This window comes from Larus michahellis, chromosome 10 (assembly GCF_964199755.1).
Source record: "Larus michahellis chromosome 10, bLarMic1.1, whole genome shotgun sequence".
In the NCBI taxonomy this organism is placed as follows: domain Eukaryota; kingdom Metazoa; phylum Chordata; class Aves; order Charadriiformes; family Laridae; genus Larus; species Larus michahellis.
In genome coordinates, this window is record NC_133905.1 from 7,656,988 (window position 1) to 7,677,551 (window position 20,564).

General features: G+C 42.3%; 1 protein-coding gene across 3 annotated transcripts in view; it reads left to right on the top strand.

The window, feature by feature from the left end:
• The window catches only part of PTPRG (protein tyrosine phosphatase receptor type G), a 415,376-nt gene that overhangs the window by 297,630 nt on the left and 97,182 nt on the right, over nucleotides 1-20,564 (top strand). For all 3 annotated transcript variants that reach the window (XM_074602189.1, XM_074602190.1, XM_074602191.1), the window contains 3 exons: nucleotides 426-492; nucleotides 12,098-12,255; nucleotides 17,027-17,219. In XM_074602189.1, the coding sequence (XP_074458290.1) occupies nucleotides 426-492; nucleotides 12,098-12,255; nucleotides 17,027-17,219 (418 nt within the window). The remainder of the gene's footprint in view (nucleotides 1-425; nucleotides 493-12,097; nucleotides 12,256-17,026; nucleotides 17,220-20,564) is intronic.

A 20,564-nucleotide genomic window follows, 5' to 3' on the forward strand; every position in this document is an offset into this window, starting at 1 on the left:
GGCCCAACTCCATTACAGCTGAAAGGGGTCCAACTTCTCTGATTTCAGTGGCAGCACCAGATTTATTCCCGTATCAGTAAGGGATGAACTGGACTGAGATAACTTCTGCTTATCACAGCAGTTTTCCTCTATGAAAGCAGAATTAGATGGAGAAAAATCAGCTGTCTGTTTTTAGGCTTTGCTGGGCTGATAATACAGCTAATGTTTTAATGAATTCAGAGGATGCTTTCTTTTGATTTAACCTTCCTTACTTTATTTTATTACAACATGTATCTTTGGCATTTGGTGAAGAGGCATTGTAAATGTGAGAACTAAGCAGCTTGTTAGATAACATCTTTTTTTTTTTTCTCTTTAGAAGATTAAACTGAGACTGTTCTACCTGATGCCAGAATAGATGTAACCAATCCTGTATCCTTTGCATGTAGGTCAGTCAGAGGGACAATCCGGCACTGGATCCCATTATCCATGGGTTGAAGGGCGTCGTACATCACGGTAAGTAGCTGCTTAAACTTTCTTCTTGCCAGGAAGGGGAGAAGGGCAGGAATTGTTGTCCTTAAGGGATCAGGTCACCCCTGGAAGGACGTGGTGAGCCTGCACATTCCTCATTTGCTGATGTTTAAGGGCATCACAGCCATTATTTGACTGGTAAAGATCGGAGTCATTTGTTACCTGAAAATGGGTTGGGGTTAACTATAAACAATTTGTTTCTTTTCAGTCAGTGCTCTAGAGTGTGTAAGTTATCAATCAAAACCTACTACAATATATCATTCATATTAGTCCTTCGAAGGCAGCGTCGATGCTCCACTCCTGCTATTTATCTTCTGTTTGCTCTAAAAATACTCCTCTCTGAAGTTTCTATTTGTTTATAAATTATTTGTCTTTCAAATTTAGGGAGCTGATAATGAAACAGAAAATTAACTATCTGTGAAAATTAATTAAACTTTGCAGCAGATGAACATCTTTCTAATGCTGACATAAATACGATCATTCGGCTGTTCTGATGCATATAAACCTATTATCCTTGAACTTATAGCAGGTACTGAAATAAATATTAATATATTTTATACTTTTATAACCAGTTTTTACTTAGGAATTTTCCTGAAACCTTATCACGGGTAATGCATCATTAGCAATGACATCAAGATGCTCCAGTTCCCAAAGTACTCTTGTCAGGTTTTAATATAATGATTTGTAAAGTTTTAATAATCTCATTGTAATTCAAAAGGCATCTGCTGGAATGGTGCTAGGTACTATAATAAATCTCCGTCCCATCTATAGTGCTGTGATAAAACATCTTTGCACCTTTTCCGAGGATTGTCTTTAGACATTAGCTAGTGCTGTAGAGCTTAACAAACATTTTTTTTTCTCTTGACTGCAAACCTAAAACTAGTTGACAGTGTTAGATTAAAACAAATAGGATTTTGGATTAATTGCTCTACTTTCAGAGTCATTTAACATTGCAACTGGGAACACCAATAAATCCAATGAAAGTGAAAAATAGGGGTTAAATGATAACATACCATAAAGTCCTTCATTTAGAGGATTTTCCATAGGTGTTGCTATTTATAAATTGCAGTGTTCTGCTGTGAAATAAAAACAACACACTGAGCTGAAAAACTGTGTTGTTTTCCACAAAAATAGATGTTATTATCTAGCTCCCACCGGGTAACAAAACATGCTAGCAAAAATAAAGTGAGGACGACTTGGGCTGTGAGGATTTTTCAGTGGCTGTGTAATTTGACACTGAAGTTAAGTTGCCATTTAACTGGGCCGGGATTTCTTTTTGGCTTTGTTTTCTACCTGCCCTCTTTTCCGAGACTCTCTACCCCCTGCAAGCACGACAGTATTTTAGCCATCTCATCGTTGGTTTTTCTCTGCTCCCTCTCTTGCTCCTTGCTGTTGCAGCCAAAATAGCCACTGGTGGATAATCATACTGATGTCTCCTAGGAGTATTATTCCATTCCCAAAAATAATTGTTTGGGTAGGATGTGACACGGTCCTGAGGTTGTGATTCCCTGACCGCATAATGATTAGTCCGTCTTGGTGCTGCCTACCCGCAGCAAAATCTGGGTGGATAAAAGGCATTTATTTTTGTTTTGCTCACAATACACAGAAGGCTGCTAGTGTTTCAAGTAAAGGAAATCGCTTGATATATTTCAATAGCTTGTTTCCTTTTCAAAACATTAAGGAAGAAAAAGAGGAAAATCTGGCTTTCCTTCCTGTTTCAAAGGCCCTGATTAAAGGCCTTTTCTAAGGCTCTTTTGGTGGCTGGAGTAAGGGAATTTCCTCCTACAAAGTAGTTGTTCAAAGAAATTGTTCTCTTCAAGTTAAATATTGATGGAACGCTTCAGTGAAGAATTCTCCTATCGTATCTCTCTTTTAATGTTATTATATAGCATAATAGTAAAGATGTGAGCTTTTATTCCAGACACCCTCGTTTCTTTTCTCCATGTAATTTACTTACATCTTGCGTGAGCACATTTTTATGAATTTATCGGAAAAAGTTCTTCCTGCCTTCCATTTGGCTGCATTCAAGTGGGACCCTAAGGCAACACAGACTTTTTGGCTGAAATACAGTGGAAAACTCTTGTGGTTTTTGGACAGAGTGGTTGTATCAAGCAGGGAGCCAACAAAAGGAGCTGGAGAAAGGCAAAATTGAAACCTTAAGTTTCTTTGCATTTTATAATATTTCTGTGCCTGCACTGGTTTTAGGTGATCATCAAAATACAGAGGCACACGCCTATAATGTAGAAATCAAGAATATATATGAATGTTGAGATAACCGCCTTGCTTTAAAATTAGACCATGTTCGTGTATCTCGGCTGGCTGGAGAGATCACCGGCCCCTTGGCTTTGTTCCTCCCATGTGCCTCATCTCAACATGACTATTGAAGTAAGATTTCCTTGGCTTTCCATATCCCTCTCCCTCCAACCGGCAGAGCATCCTTCCTGAGTTGTGCTGGACAGTCACTCCTTCCTCACAATCATTCAGTTTTCAAAGAGGAAATTACACACCCACACGAACACTCATCCTCATTTCTTCACGTGCCTTCTGCTGGTACTAGAAGGTTGGTCCTGTATGGGGACCCCACCCTGCACCACGCAGTACAGGGCACCCGTGCTGGCCCTACCGCTGCTGGCAGTATAGGGCACTATCCATGCTGTGTTGGTGACGGCTCCAGTGACCTTCAGTTAGACGTAGGGATGATACTGATGAGCGGAGAGCTGGTTTTTCACTTTTCTTGCATAGCTTTTTGGTTTTTTTCTGTGAAGTTCGCATATTCTTACTGTGCCCTTCCAGGGGTAAGCGAATGATTTAAGTGTCAGAAGGACTTTCTGTGGAAGTGAAAACAATTTTTGCTGGAGATTTCGTCAGGGATTTGAATTACTTACTAATTTGATGGAACATAAATAATTGTGCCCTTCACAGTGTCACCAGCTTAGTAACAATGCTGGAGGAACGCACGCATAAAAATCAATACAGGCTTAGTCGCTGCTCGGAGTTTACTTTTTTCCCTCATCTCCAGGCATAATTTTGTAGAATCTTAATGCCACATTAAGCTTAATTTTACATGAGCAACCGTATAAAGTTTCTTAGCTGGAAGGAAAACCAGTGATGTACCAAACAGCCTAACAATGTTTGGATCAATGATAATGCTTTTCGGTTTGCCCCGCATCTTCCCGGTGAACAGTACGTTCCCATCACATCAGTGCTCCTCAGCACCCGCATCCGCCCGCACAGAGCATTGTAAAGGCACAGGAACGCCAAGGAGGCTCTTTTCAGAGCTGTCAGATGCCTGTTGCTGATTTTAAAATGGCTTTTGGTTCTGTGCTCTGCCAAGGATTTGTCACACCTCCCGCCAGCGAAGTGCCTGCTATTCTCGCTCCTGCTTTCCCTGCCGCGAGTGTGTGTCTGCCGCGGCGCCCGCCAGGGACTGGCAGCTGGGAGCCGGCAGCCCTCTCTGCAGAAGGGATGGAGAACGGGCGGGCGTGATGCGAATCTCCTGACGCCAGCTTGCTGGTGTCTTTCACTTCTGACCGCCGAGGGTTCTTTTTTAGCTCCTCCTCAAACGCTCTTCTCATCATCGAAGCTGGTGGGAGAAGTCTCCAGCAGTGCTGGGGCTGGTGGGACGATGCACGTCCTTAGTTGAAGTTGGATCATTAGGTAAAGTAATAAAGTCATTGGTGCCTGGTTGCACTTGCACCACGTGTGGCCCACTTGTGGGGCTGCAAATCAGACTTTTCTGCCTCTGTTTTGCTGCCGATGTGCTCAGTGGGTGCCCTGCCCTGAGCCCTTCTCTGCTCCTCGTCCTTCCTCGTGATGCTGAGGAGCACGGGGCAGGATGGAGCTGCTCTTGTGCAAGGGCTGAGGCAGCTCCTGAGGCCCCAGAGGGAATGATTATGCCCTTTCGGGAATAGCAGAATGTGAAATACCAGGTTATGTCTTAAACAGTTGATTTGCATTAAAATGGCTACTAAAGCTTTTGTCTGCCACATGCTTCAGCAAGATCTCAGAGGAGCACCTAGCAGGATGGAGCTATTGGACAGAAACATTGCTTTTTCCCACCTCCGCTGTCTTTGATTTGCCCTTTTTAGTACCATTTTGTATGTAAGCCTCTTAGAGATGCCTTTTCCTTGTTCTTACCAGCTGCCTGAAAGGCGTTAAAATGAGTCTCCTTTCCCGATGCCAGTCCTGAGGGCAGTGCTGCAGGCTGCGCGGCGTTTGCCCTCTGCCAGCCTGGGCACAGACACTCCATGCAGTCCTGGTTTCCCCTGCAGGCAGAGGGTTGTCAGGGGGAGCAGCAGGCTCCCATGCAGCCCCAGGTCCCTGGAAAGTCTTACATGGTGATGGAAACCATGTTTTGTTGCTCTGTCCTGTTCTCTGTGTCTGTCACCACGAATCTACATGGATCAGCAGAAAATTATTAGCAAAGCACAAATAAATTATCACAGCAAAAAAGCCTCTATTAATGTCACAAAAATGGGGCTCTTATTCCCTTCCTTGTCAAAAGTGAGCACTGAAAATCAAAGTGCAGCCAGATCAAAAGCTTAGGTACAAAGTGAATCGATGGCATCTGTTGCTTGTTTGCGAACATGGGGTGGGGTGAGGGGAAGAGAGGAACCTTTGTTTATTTGAAAGGGAGTTTGAAAAAAAAAATCTTGCTTTCTTCTTCTGCCTTTGTATTATTAAAATGCCATAACTTAAGCTCAGCACGGAGCTTAATGTGATCTTGGGTCTCCCTTGAGATGGGTGAGAGGTGTTCAGGCAAGTTGGTGGTGACCACCAAAGTTTCAGGGTCCGCTGGGGAGACTGTATCAAAATACAGTGGAAACAGAAATGCTTTAATAACGAAAAAGGATGGACAATAAATGTACACATCTCTGCAGCTGTCCTAGGCAAAAAGGCAGTGAATAACCTGTTAAAATAAATCAGCACTAAAAAGGAAGCAATCCAGACAGTGTTAGTTACCCTGTGGATCTATCACACCAGAAGGCATAATAACAAGAAAACACCATTAGCAGCATGACAGGTTTTCTCTTTTGTTTTTAACTTTAACCATAACACCACCTGACAAGCTGTTTGCTTTCTGCACCAAATATCCAGGGGTTGTAGAGAAGAAAGGCGGGGGAGAGGGGTGAGGGTGAGATGTGCTACCATGGGACCCTGTCTTTTAAAGTAAAACTTTGAAGAAAGCAGTAGCCCAATTTGGAACAAGGAAGGCCATCAAAGGGAGAGCAGCACGATGTGTTAAACTGAGAAGGAAATGTGGAGGAGCATTTCTTTGTCCTCAGGGATGATCTGGATATTTTCTTTTGTTTTCTGATCTCTTCTTGTGTTCACAGTCAGAGTAGCCATGTGAAAGGGGCCAGGACACGATTGCTGTGCAGCAAAGGGGAGGAGGAGGGAAGTGGGAAATGAAGATGAGAGCAGAGGTGATAAGTTCACACCTTTATATAGGACAGCTCTGTGCACAGCTGCAGGGGTCTGTATCATTTAAAAGAATAAATGATGGAAGTGTTGAAAATCTCTGGTCCTTCACTGGTCTGCTCTGTGGAAAGCAGTGCTGGTCACGGCTGAGTAAAGACCGGCGAGCTGACATAAAATTAATATATTGCACAGAAATACTAATTCAAACTAACAAAAAGAAGATTGCAGGGATGAGAACTCAAAAAGTTAAGAATTAAGCTTGATGGTGAATGTCAACAAAGCATCTGCAGGGGGAAGGAGCTGGGTGCTTTGCTCGTGGGTTTTGAGGACGTTTGCTGAGAAGAGAGGGATGGTGACATCTGAGAAGATGTGGTTTTGTTCTGGCTCTGCTGGACCAGACATGAAGAGCCCGTGCTCCTTTGGCCGCTTCTGCCTCACTTCACCCTACCTCTGCCAGGGTCCAGCTTGCTCCAGGGATCCTCTTCCCCTCTAAACTCCTCATCACGGTTTCGTTTTCCTCCTGTCACTGGTGCCCATTCTGTTTTTTGTTAGTTTCTGTGTCCCTCCAGCCTTGTCTCCACACGTACCTCTGCCTCCAGTTAGGTTTTGCGAAACCTGGAGAGGTCTCACCCCAGTCTAGAATTGCCGCTCTGCCAAGCCCTGCATCAGCAGTATTTAAGCATTAAAGGTTCAAAATTATTTTTTACTTCTTTAAAGAGTGAAGACCTCATCTCCCCAGCTAACCCTTTTCATCCTAAGCTGCTTTAAGAAAGGGAGTGAGAAAAATTAAGCCTGAGACTGACACCTGGCATGGAAATGTTCAACTTCAATATCATTTTTTCTTGCAGGGAAGACTTGTCTTTTTTTCTTTCCTCCTGTTTTTTTTGTATCACTCACTGGTTGTCTCAGACTAAATTAGTGTGCAGGACTATGTTATTATCTTGTTCCCTTCCTCCCTGCCATGCTGTGCTTTCTGTGTCCTTACGGTTCCTTACATTGTTCAGCAAAGGCACTGATTGTTAAAAAACTAAATAAAAGTGAGAAAAATAATTGCACAATAAATGACAAGAATTACCCTGAGTACAGAGGACTGTCAGAAACTGCTCTTCATGCTGGATTTACACTCATCTGCTGATCTTTTTGGTTAAAGTAACATATAATATTTGTAATCTCATCGTTAAAATCACCAGGATGAGTCTGGTCCCTGGCTCTGGTGTGCAGCGTGCTGTATCTGGGGAGTTCTGCCTCGGCGGGTGTGCAGCGTGGTGTCCTTTTGATTATTTTTGTGTGCTTGCTTTTTAAATGTTTGAATGCAGAAGCTTTAGAATGATTTGGCTCATTGTGAAAATGAAATTGGCAGTAACATTGTTTAACAAATTTGGGAGAATTTCAAAGCTCTTTGTATTGGTATTGCAGATTTCAGTTATTCAAAGTGTAGCTGGGTAACGTTTCCACCTATCAGGCATTGCACATACGTTAATTTTGGAAATAAGCTCATTTTAAGATATTGTTTTCAATGCAGCCAAGTTCCTGTTTTCTTACAGAAAAGCATGATGAAAGTCTCAAAGCATTCCATGAGATATAAATGGACTTGGCATATAGTTATTTTCTTGTGATCTCCAATCCAAGTTCCTGTTAGATTTAAAAAGGGTTTTGATCACCGATAGTTGTGTGCTGTTTACCTGCATATCTCAAGAAGCCTTTTACTCTGCAGTGATTTGGTTAAAATTCAGGTCTGTCTTTATCTACCGTTTTACAGAATATATTTTTAGTAAGTCAGTCTTTGAACTCCAAACTGATGGCTCTTGCAATATAATATTTGTTGGCATCAGCTTGTAAAAACTGCAGTAGTTGGTGGCGATCCGCTACTGGTATCTATTTTAAGATCTGATTTTTTCCTCTGCTTGGAAAACTATTGTGCACAATTCAGTATTAGTTCATATCTACTGGTGATGCCTTGACAAATAAAAAGTGTAAATAGGTTACCTTTTAAAAGCACGCCTTTGGCTTGGGTTGTACAAAAAATGGCCCGTGCAAAATAGTGAGGAGGTTTACCAGCCCAAACAAAGAATATACTGGACATTACTTTTCAGATTGCTGTTATGGGAGGTAGGCAGGAATATTGGATCAGAAGGTCAAATATATTACCAGCTGGATCTGTTAAGTCTTCTTTGTGAATATAAGAGTTAAAATACAATATTGTCCTTTTATGCTGTGGAATACTCAATAGTTTAAATGTCACATTCATCGTCTTAATTGTCAACAATGAATCTGTGGTACTTGCTAATTTTTCCTCGTAAAAAAATACTTTTTTACGAGCCTTGGTGCTGTAAACAAAGAATCGCTGTTTGTTAACTGTCGATAAAATCGGCTGTACTGCATTAGTGGGGCCTCTCAGAGGGTGTTGTGGGTGCTGCTCTTTTCTGCATCGCCTAGGAGTGGTGGCCGCAGCAGAATATTTGTGGTTGCATTACCCAGAGGAATTGCTCCCTAGTTCAAGGGCTTGTCATTAGGGTCATGATCTCTGGGGTTCCGGATTCTTGGTTGTTTCTTTTTCTGCCTGGGTGCCCGACTACATTTGGGTGCTGAGATGGGAGTGAGACGAGGAGCGGCAGAAGAGACTGCTTTGGTATGGGGCTCTGGTTTATGCATAAGAACAAGTAGGTGGCTCGTGGATCGGTTTTGCAGCATCGGTTGCAGTGGTTCACAGGTATTTGCCGGTGAACGCATGTTTTTACTGGTGCATTTCGTTGCTTTGGTCTCTCAGTTCTTTCCCAGTACCTGTCAGCAAATGCCGTCTTGTAGATCATCTAGTTCCCAGCCTTGTCCGCTTTCTGCCTCCTAGAAACTCCTCACCCCGCTCAGTCTGTTCCCAGCCTCCTGGGCACAACTCGTGCCTGCCCCAAGCACTGAAAATGGGAAATAGGAGCTGGTCATAAAAGACACTGTAGAAAGGCTTGATATTATTTCCAACCATGTTCTTTCCCATTTAGTAGGAATTATACGTCTACTTGTATGTATGTATATACATATAAAATTTTTCTACCCTATTCAGTGAATGCTATTGCCTAGCTGCAAATTATTCTCCTTACAGTTTTACCAACTGCAATAACCGATTTAAGGTTTGAAATTTTTAAAATGACGTGACTTCAAAACCCCATTTTCAAAAATGTTTCAAGCTCTTAGGAACATAACTTCATGGCATTTACTGTTTCTATATGCTCTTGAAGGATAAGGGAGGTAGACTCCTGAATTTCTAAGTCCCTTTTTCTTTAAGCTTCACTTGAAGATCTGTTTGTGACTCTGGTTTCTAAAACTCTGCGCCATGCGTCTAGATAGAAGGGATACAAGTGAATTATCTGTTTTTCAAAAGTTATTAAAGCATAATCAATTGATTACCATCTATTTTAGTAGTCATTTAATCCAATTATATGTATTTTTTAATTTTAATCTTTGGAATTCATTACTGAAAACTTACAGCGTTGCTTGTAGCCATGAAAAATTAGATCGAGTACACCCTGCCCTACTTAAACTGGGTATTAGCAAAGCTACTTTTTCCTCGAGAACTATTCTTTTTCGCAGCTGACTGAGACTTTCCAAATGCTTAGGAAAAAACCCTCCCTAATTGATAACCAAAATTCAATCACACTCGGATACTTCCAGTTTGCATTCAAATAAGGTATTTCTCTGTCTAAATAAGCTTCCCTTGGTTGATTATTCATATTGTAGTTCAAAATGTTTAAAAATGAAAGACAGAGTTGGATGAAATGTAGACTACTTAATACAGTGTGTATTTAATATAAAAGTCATGCATTATTCATTTTTGCAATTTGAATAACTTTGAATTTAGCATCCCTGTTCTTCATCTTTTCCTTTGATGAACAATTAATTATTAAAATATAATATTGTCAGCATATGGCACAAAAATCCTTGAAAGTGGAAAATGGGCTTCCTTCTGCCATCCTTTGATAAAGGGATATTCCACATTCTCAGTTTCTCACGGAGTGTTTATCCGGCATCTTAAGCGATTCCATCATTCTAAATAAAAGGTTATAAAAGTTAAAAATAGTTAAATTGTTAATTTTAACTGAAACATCTTTTTCTTAAATACAAGAGGAAAGCTCTTTTCAGAACGTGCCTCTGCCTGCCATCTATTTCATACGTAGTCGTCGGCTGCTAATGCAAAGGGGATGGTTTGCATGTTCAAATACTCTTTCGGATTCATAGCGGTCCGCTGTGTGCTCAGCTTCCGTATAGAGAGAGGCAGTTTTTTAAATAGCAAACCCATGTCGTTTCGCTGTGAAGGTGTGCGTGTGCTGCATTTGGAAACCAAATCCTGTGACTGAGTTTGCAGTTTTTCTAACCAATTTTTCCTGCATAAAAATAAGCCAATCAAATTAAATACGACCTTTTGCTGTGATTATGACTTCTTGATTAGAATCTCTTTGAACTTTGGCCAATCATATATATTTTACTATTTATTATCTAAGCACGCTTTTTTCCCAGAGGTATGCTATGAAGAGGAAAAAATGTGGTTTATTTGTTTCCTTTCTGGAGATGCAGAACTGGTTGGTATCTGCTTGGATTAGAAGGAAAGAAAATGTTAATGAAGAGATTGCAGTATTCTGTTACAATGTATACTTTGACTTTAATAGAATTACTCATTTTTTGGAATGCTAAAGGCTATGAAAACATTGCACACCTGTTGATATTGTGCAGAAGAATAGAACATGTCTGAAGTGCATCATGTATTTGCACCTTGCAGCAGCGGTGGAGGAAAAAAGTCCCCCTGATTATCAGACTGCTGCTGAGAGGTATAGGCAGCTCTTGATTTTATCAAGGCTTCTAGAAAGCTGTGGGATGCTGTGGAAGTGAATTCTGCAGACTTCATCCTTTTCCTTTTGATTTTGGAAGATGTGTGTGTCAATCATCAGCCTACCTTCTTCTCCGCTCTGCTGCAGGGGGAGCGGGCTTGCTTAGCAGCTCTGATGAGACACACAGAGCAGAGTTCCTGCTACCCAAGTGTGGACTCTTGTTTGAGGCACGAAGAATACAGAAAGTGAGGAATAGAGATGTATGGGAGAGCCTCGCGTGTCGGCGTGCCCTGAGGCAGTGAACACCTTTGCACAGGCTGAGAGGGAGCTTCGGCCTGTGAGTCAACATAAATTGCAGAGGATAAATGCTCAGGGATGGCAGGGAAATTGTCTTGCCTGCAGCTGTTCCCTCCTTTCATTTACTTATTTTTCTTTACAGTGTTAAATATTACCAGCTTGTCACTGTTACTTGAAGCTAAATGCTTTCGGTGCTTAGGTTTGTGTTTCAGCCTGTCCAAGGAGCTTCTCAGAGGAAAGAGTTTGTCCCCAGACTGTTGGACCCTGGGAAGGAGTTTCTTGGACTAGGGAGAAGAGGCAGCGGGTTTACCCCTGGAACATATTTCTGGTGCTGTACTGACTGCACCGCACCCAGCAGCACCCCCGGCAATGCCGGTGTGTCCGGGTGCAGGCAGTCCCCAACAAGCACTGGCTGGATGCTGCTTGGAGCACCACGTTGAGCTTCAGAGGTGCCCTGCAGCCCTGCTCCTCAGCTTGTCCCCCTGGCAGCTCCTGGAGAAGTTTGGCTGAGCAGCATGGCTCTGCCTCCTCCATCTCAGCAACTCATGGAGGGATTGACCCCACTCCTGCATCCCTTTTCCCCGGTGGTGGGGACGGGACAGATACGCTACCCGATGCTCTTTGGTCAGGCAGCAGCGAGCAGGACCAGAGGGTCCTGGCCATGTCCTTGCTGGGTCTTGGTGAACCCTCACTGACATCAAGCTGAAGAGCCATTTACTGAGTGCTGAAACGACTGAATACGGTGTTATCTCTATGCTAACATAAACCAGTGGGATAACAAGGGCATTTCACACCTGCGTGCCTTCTGAATATGAGTGTGCGTGTTTGGTATAGGTTTGACTAGCATTTTGGCTGCTCTTTTAATAATCAACACATCAACTCTTACAGAGCCTTCCTGATAGGGTGTTTTCATCTTCCATTTTATATATATATATGTATCTATGAGATAAAATATGTTGTTGCCATTACACCTTGTTAGGCTGCCTATCAATGTGATGTCTGTTTTAAAGATGCATGAAAAAAGAAAGTGTCATTCTCCTTGTCAATCTTCCCTACAGAGAAGGAGACCTTTCTGGATCCCTTTGTGCTGAGGGACCTTCTGCCGACATCGCTGGGGAGTTACTACCGCTACGCAGGTTCTCTGACTACTCCTCCGTGTAGCGAGATCGTGGAGTGGATCGTTTTTCGGAAGCCCGTTCCCATTTCTTACCATCAGGTGTGTTTATTTTGTTAGTGAAGTCCATCTCTTGATTTGCCCTCTTGAAGACAGTGTTTTCAAAACCCGACATTTTAATTTTGAGAACAAAAATGTTTCTGTTGACAAAAAAGGAAGTGTCGGTGATTTTTATTTTTTTTCTTAAGTAATATTGTTTCTGAACATGAGCCATCAGTCTTAAGAAGACAGTACAACATGAAACCCAGTTTCCTTTCAATGATTTATTTGGTATTGTTTTTGTTAAGATTAAATTAAGCAATGGTGTAAATATTTATATGGCGTTCCTTTTTATTCTTTTTAATTGAAACTTTCTTTTCAAAGTAAAGAGAGCGATTTCAGTTCTCTCAGATTTAGTAATTTGAACTAATTACATTAGAAAAGACGTCTTTCCATTAATTCTCCATGCTTAACTGTTTTTATAACACAGTAAAGCTGCCATTATGTGCTTAGAGAGCTGGTGCACAAATCTTTAAAATTAGCACATAGCAGCTTTTAATGCAAATAGACGCAATGTCTGGGATTTGTCTGGAGAAGAACGCTCCCGATAAAGTAATGGCTAGATGGAGTCACTTGTTTACCAGTTAAGTGTATTTTGACATTGTAAGATTGTTGTGTTTAGAAAGCCATCCCGCTGAAGTTAGTCTTTCCTTTTATTCATCTGGTGTAAGCCACTAAAAACCAAACTTTTTAAATACACCAATTCTGTAAAGCAGAAGTGAATAGTTCGCTGGGTGATGACGACTGACAGGTGCTGGTTCTCAAAGATTTCAAAAGGGTGGTAGGCAATCACCACCCCCCTGCTCCAGGCTTTTTTTTCAGGTTTTCTAGATCCCATTGATTATCCCGTGGACTCTTTCATCTTTATTTTGAAGTGCTGTGTTCAAAACCGCTCACAGCGGTTCACCTGGGGTGCTCCTGTGGCTGAGGGACATGGCAGGATTCATGTGTCCGGCCACCCCATTGGCATTATTTTGCCTTTTTTCACAAAAGTGTGACATTATTGCCCATGTTCCGTTCCTGGTCAGCAGGAACCCCTTTGCTCGAGGCTTTCCCCGGGTGCTCTCTGGCAGTGCTGAGCACATCACGCGATCATGCAGCCCACGGCTCTGGCCGAAGCCTGGGACTCTTTGCACATGGTCCTGGTTGAATCGGACCCTTTGTTTTTTTCAGGCTATTTCTCTGATTGTCGAGATCATTTTGAATTCTGTCCTTGCCTGCGGGATACTTGCAATCCCTTGTAGCTTTTCACTACATCAATAAGTTTACTGTTTATTATTTGGTAGCTGTGAGGCCTGGCCCACGCTCAGTTTTATACCCTCTATACGCATCAGGTGGGTCATGACTTCATTTTTTCTTTTTCTTTTTTAACAAATGCAAATAAACTGGTAAATACCAATCATGGCCATCATTCTAATGGTAGAAAGGTACATTATCCTGCCATAGCTTCTTTCCGTGCTGTGTGGTAGTAACTGTGCCAAATGAAGCCTTTAAAACTTGGCGTTGTGCTGCTTTATGCATGCATGTGCGGTTGAAGGGATGGGAATTCTGTGTATAGACAGACTTTCATTGATACTACAACACAAGTGGAATAAATAATAGTATTCTTCCCCTTGGCAGCTCTAGATGGGTGTATTTTAAGAGCCTGCCACCCTGCCATTGCTATGATTATTATTTGTTCCTCTAACAGAAACGGTGCAACGTAATCCATTGCCATAGTTTAACCTTCTTTATCACAAACCCCATGAAGCAGCCTGTAATCCCAGAGGAGGAAAGTGATATTGTTTAAGCTTTGTTGCTGTTCCAATTAAATCCTTGCTTTTGTGCAAAATACCTTGTTGTAAAAAGGACAGTACTGAAGTGGTCCATTTGAGGAGGCTTCTCTATTTTATTCTCAGTGCTCCATCATCGTCATCTTTCCCGATAATTAGACATCAAAACAGGACAAGCCGTGTCACCCTGCAGATGCATTGTAAAGCTAAGTGCATTCAATGACCCAAAGCACGGCATTATCTCTCGTCATGCATACCTCAGAGTATCTCATTGTGCTTATAACGGTTTCAGTATTTTTAATTGCCATTTGTATATCCAACCCTTAGAAAACTGTGCACATCAGGCTTTAATGGTTTGTAATTACACGACTCGGAGTTTTAGATCAGGTTTCCCTGTATCTACAATAGTCTTGTAACAGCTTTTCATTTCTTCTTCTGAACGGGGAGATCTTGTACTCCTTGAAGAACATGAATGTAGCTCCTTGACTGCAGTTCATATATTAATTTATTTTTTTTTTCTGGCAGCTGTCGATAAATTAATTTCTTATTTGTGGTAGATAATATTTTTATAGTAAAAATGAAGTTGAAATTACTTATACATACTACAACACATAAAAAGGGGAAGTTTAAAAATCATTTGAATTGGCAGTTGTTAAAATGCAATTATACCTCCCCAAGGTAGCACGGCAGAAGAAAATATTTCAAAAGTTCTCTCTGAAAGTTTAAAAATTCAATTAATGTCATGGAAGTGTAAGCCTAGAGACTTGACTTCAGAGAAGCAGTTGCTACCCAAGTTCTTGAGCTTTTATAAAGTAACCTTAAGCCCTGTTAGTTGGCTTCATCAAAACTACTTCCAGTGCATGAAGTGCAAGAGATACGTAAATATTCACAAGAGTTTTGGTCTGTGCTTTCATAGAAGGGCATAGCAGGATCACGTGTTATGTGAAGTGTAAGATAATAGTCCCTTTACCCCTTTTTTAACCCCTCTGCCAATGCTAAGAATTAGGAAACAGGTTTCAAGATTTTTCAAGATGTTTTTCTGAAGAATCAGAGAGAGAATTGCAGCTGGAACCAGGGAATAGGGCATTCATCTAAGATGCAAAAGAACCCCAAAACCAATCCAAGTTCCACCATGAGTATCTGTAAGGCTGGGAACAGTATCCGAGCTCTCTGCCTGTGCTGGGAACTCCTCACTGGCTGTCACCCCTCCCTGCTGGTCACCTGTTGTCCTTCTGCCTCAGTTTCCCTGCTTGTACAGTAAAAGTAGTTGTAATTAGGGGGAAGCTACTGCTAAAAATGTACAAGCCTGGGTTGTGCTGTTACCTTGGAGGTGTTTGCCTGTAGCGGGACTCATTCCCCTTGGTTTTGTGTTTTAGCGCAGAGCTGCCAAACTCAGGATTAGAGCTGTGAGGTCCATCCTTCCTCCCTCCCACTATCCACGTGCTGCTCCCAGTGATAATGTTCCTCTACACATCCCCATTAGCCAGCTCAACGCACCACCCGCTCCAAGGGGACTTACTGTTGAAATGAAATGCGTAAAAATTGACTTTCTGCTGCCCTGGGGGTGAGAGAAGTTTTACAGCTGTAAGCCTAATAACTAGGGCTGTCGCGCCCAGCAGACTGGGCAAGCTGGGCAACAGCAGCAAAGGGGGGTTCACATTACTGGTTTGAAAGGAAATTAAATAATGGTAGTGAGTGCCCTTTGGTTCAGTGGAGAATGCTCAGCTGCTCTGTTACAGCTTCCTTTGATTATTTTTATCAGTACTATCAACTGAGGCTACAATGGCATTTCCCAGTTGCAAGTTTCAGGACACTCACACGCTTTTCCATAGCTTTTAGAGCACATGCACTTAATGAAAAGGATGTAGCTTTCGAAGTGACCTGTCATTAAGCTATGAGCGTAATTCAGGTCCCTTTTTAAAGTCTTGGGCCAGATTCTGTACTCCCCAAATCCGCACTATTGATATATGTAATTGATGTTGATGTAAACACTATCAGGACTGAATCCTTCTCTGCTCTGTCTTGCTCAGTCTTTCCAGCAGCAACATAACTAATTCTAGTTCTTGACCTGAATGACAACAAGCTGTTGGTAAATGCTATACTGACCTTGGTACCTGTGAGAAAAACATTAGCTGAAAATACTTTCACCTTAGTTTGCTAGAAATTCCTTTCTAAGAAATACTAAGATATGAAGTAACAGGAAAGTTTTCCAATTACAGTTCTTTCTTACAAGTTAATACATTTTATTAAAAATAGCTCAGATCTAAATCCAACAGAGAAAACTTATTCCCAGAGGAGTATATGCTAACTGTGCCTAAATACATTTATTCTGTGTTATTTTTTTCTCATCCTGTAGTTATGTATCAGAGGGAGCAGTGGTTGGTAGGGAGGTCAGGGCCCTTGGAGCTGGCTGTCCTGAGATTGCTCCGCTCTGCTACTGACCTGCTCCTGGGCAAGCCGGCTCATGGGTTCGAGTGTCCATCCCGTAAAGGTGTGACAACTGCAGTGACCTTCCTGCAGGAGTGCTGCAAGAACTGGCTGTGAAGCTTAGCCTGGCAGCTAAACTTTGTAAGGTATTCAGAGATAAGGTACGGTTGCCCTGTCCTGGAGAAGGCTCTTGGCGTGGAATGACCTGGAAGCACTTTTTGATGCAATTCCATGAAACAGAATGGTGCCAGCGGTGAGGAGGGTTTGGCATGGCTGTGTTCACACACAAAATCCTTCCAGACGAGGGGTCGAAGGGCAAATGTTTCCTTGCCCACGGCAGACGTCCACAGGTTGCTAGAAGGCCTTCTCCCTTGTTGGACAGGATAAGCACTGTGCTGAGATAAGACGGTTGGCAGTGATTTCAGGGGGCAGCCGGACTTCCCATGTGGCTTATCAGTCTTGGCATCAACATTTTACTTCCTGCCATTTTACTTTCTTATCAGCCATCCAGATTTCACCACATTGTTTTTCTAATTAATGTCCTTTCTCTCCCCTGCCATGATGGCCGCCATCAGCTGGAGGCGTTCTACTCCATATTCACCACTGAACAGCAAGACCACGTCAAGTCCGTGGAGTACCTGAGGAATAACTTCCGACCACAGCAACGCCTGAACAACAGGAAGGTGTCTAAGTCTGCCGTGAAGGATGCTTGGAGCCAAGATATGACAGACATCTTGGAAAATCCACTTGGCACAGAAGCTTCCAAAGGTAGATTACACTTAATGAGTTTTGTACTTGACTAAAAGGAGAATTTTTTTGGTCTGCTTTGTCATCAAATGGTGTCGAGGAGAGCTGTGAGCTACCAAAGAAATAATGCGGGTTATGCAGGCATTCCTTGTTGATATGCGTCAATAAATTAACTAATCCTGTGGGTGCCTGAAATTACTGTGAAACTGTCACAAGGTGCCGTGGCAATAAAGCTCCAGAATATGTGAGTCTCAAACTGGCGATGTCCCTGTTTCTGCCGACTCGCTGTAGGGCCTTAGCGATGCCTGACAAAAGGGAAACATGAAGGAACAAGGCCAGAGGTAAAATTTTGGCCCCATTAGCACTGACTCATTGGTGTCTGAATGAAAATGGAGTATCCAGATGTTTTTAAGGGTTTCATTTTTACAGTAACTAGACTTTTGAAGAACTGTCGACCTTTTATTTTAATTCAACGTTTTTATCAATTGGTTGGTAATGGTGACAGGGGGGGAAAAAAAAATCTTCCTTATAGGCAGGTGATTTTCTACTGTTTTGCTGAAGTGTTTCATGTGCCTTTTTGTAGAGCAGCTGGCGCTTGCTTCTGTCAGACACTGGATAATGAGCTGGATGGAGGGGGGTGGGAGGGAGGTTGCAGTCGTTGCCTTGGCACAGACAGCCCTGGCTGGAGGAGCATATCAAAAATTCTGAGAGAAATGTGTACTGGATAAAATAAGACTAGAAATAAATATCATTTACTACCTTGATTTGCCTTTATTTTATTGAATGGTGTTATTTATAGGTAGGAGGGATGACGTGTACTTCCCAGTCTTCAGTCTGGAGAAGTGCTTGGTGCTTAACCAGTGCTGGGTAAAGAAGAGAGGGGCAGTTTGCCAGAAGGAAGCAGCTAAGCAGATTTACAAGCGTCCCTTTCGTACCTGGCATTTTCACCTGGCCAGGCACAGAACACGTAGTTTTTAGAGGATATGAATCATGAAAACAGCTGCGTTCAGCAACCTCACCCTCCCAAGAGTGTGCTGGAAGAGTGTGTTTCTCAGGGCTTATTATTCTGTGAGCGTGCTTATTTAGATATATATATAATATACACGTACACAAACCTCATGTACATTAAAGGCAGCCTTGGGACGGAGAATTTACATCAGAAGTGAGAAGGAGATCTTGGGGAATGAAGAAACCCTGCTACGCTCTGATGCTCTGGCCTGCAGTTTTCAATCAGTGTTTTAACAGCAACATGTGTCAGTATTTATTTCTTCAGTTATATCCTGCGTACATATTACTTACCCAGAACAGTGATGAAAGTTAATAGGTTACGTTATGTTAAAAGTGACAAAACTGACTAGTTTTTATTTTGAGTGCAGCCAAGGTACCTCTGGTACATGTGGTATAATATTCAAGAAGATTTTACTGCTTTGGCCACATGCCTGCATATTCCTCGCCTCACTGGATGGTTTTTAAGATTATAAAAATGCTTTAGGTGATTTTCAACGCCAGAGTAAATAGCTGAAACCCACAATTTTGACAGAGTGTTACAAACGCTAAGATCTGTAGTTAAAGCTCTGATCTTGAAGTTGGAAGTGTTGGTACCGAAGGAGCACTTGAATAACTAGAAAGATTCACATTGACTTTGATCTTTAAGAACTCTAAGGCCCGGAGTCAACCAAGCGCACATGGCTTAGTTAACATGACGTGAGCCAGTCTACAGGAGCAAGGGAGCTGCACAACCGTTATTCCACGTTTAGATAGCTCAGTCCCTGGGTACTTGGCACCGTACAGGCTTGGGGACTGATTTCCCGAGCAGGTTCTCTCTGGGTCATCTCCCGTCGTGTCCAGGTACTGTAATGCTCTGGATTCATACCTGCCTGGGAATTTGAGCTTACGACACGCTCAAGAGAGACCCTCAGGTGGGGGACATGCATTTCTTGTGATCTGACAGCATTCAGCATGCCATCTAATGCCAGGGATGATGCTAGAGTCAGTGAATTTTTTTTCCCTTGAGCTTTTGCTTTCGGAGGCTAATGGCTGGGCAGCCAGTCTTTTTGTACCGGCTCTGTCAACTTGTCACTTTTTGGGTTGTGTGCACACCAGGGGACACTGAAAATAGGTGCATTTTTTTCATGAACTTAAAAATAAATAGGTTGCTGCAGTGTTGCTAACACAAAATGGATTGTAGCGTATCCTCCAAAGGTTACAGGGATGAGTTATAGCTGTTCCAGAGATATAACAACGTGGATGTTTCTGGCCCCTACTTTGACAAAGGTGAACAGTGATGATGTGCCTGGTCCGCTGCACATTCTGAACTACTGACATATAAATAAAATGAGTTGAAGTCATAATACTTGAGTGAAAGCAAAACCTATTGTTTATTCAGCTAGTAAATACAGTACCTCTTTATATAGTGTCATTCATGCAAAAGTACTGAGGAGCCGAGTGCACAGAGCGCTTCTCGGCCAGACGGTCTAGCATACAAATATAGGAGTGTAGGGTTAGCATAACAAATTTATTTTATGCAGATTCTTCTGCACACCTCATGGCTGCATCTCGATGCTTTCCACATTGCATTAAGCAATGTGACCAATGGCTGTCACATGTTGGCTCCCGTCTACCCGCCCCGTGCTTAGATTTGTGGGTTTTAGAAAAAGGCAAGGTCACGAAAATGTGTCTTTTACTTGCTGCAAGGTGATATGGTTTGTGATGGTCTTCAGCTCTGGAGGGGAAGTTTGGGTTTGTTTGTCGGTGTGAATTTTTGCAATTTGTTTCCTCTGTCACACTCTATTAAGTCTGTGGGCAGTGCTGCTAATCTAGAAAACAGTGTAGCGTTCGTTATGTAAGCCTTTCTTATTTTGGAGGAAAATGTGCCCAGAACAATTTGCATAATGTTCAGAATAATTTTCAGAATTCCCCGGTGAATAGGGAATTTCAGATCAGCACAAAGCGATGCAGCGATGCGGTTGTCCATTGACAAACGTGCCATCCTGAGCAGTTTGGCACCAAACAGGAATGTCTGTTCTCCCAGCTATCAAAGCTATCTCAGGTCACAGAACCGTGACCAGTAGCATAACCTGCAGATACACTGGAGGAAAACTATTTCTCACTTTATGCCAATCCTCTGAGTATTTCTTTAGCAGAGCCCGGGAAGTGGTGGCATTTGGTAAATAAAATGCGTTCTGGGAAAGGCTATTTTAGGTCAACCCAAACTGTCAGTGCATTTGGATCCATTTTGTTAGCCATTATGAACGTTACCAGCCTTTTGTTTTGCAGTTACTCTCCTCTCCCTCCTCTTTTTTAAAGAGGCAACGAAGGGAGGGCTAGTGTTTTCAATCACCAGAATACAAGATGGTGAAAATATTT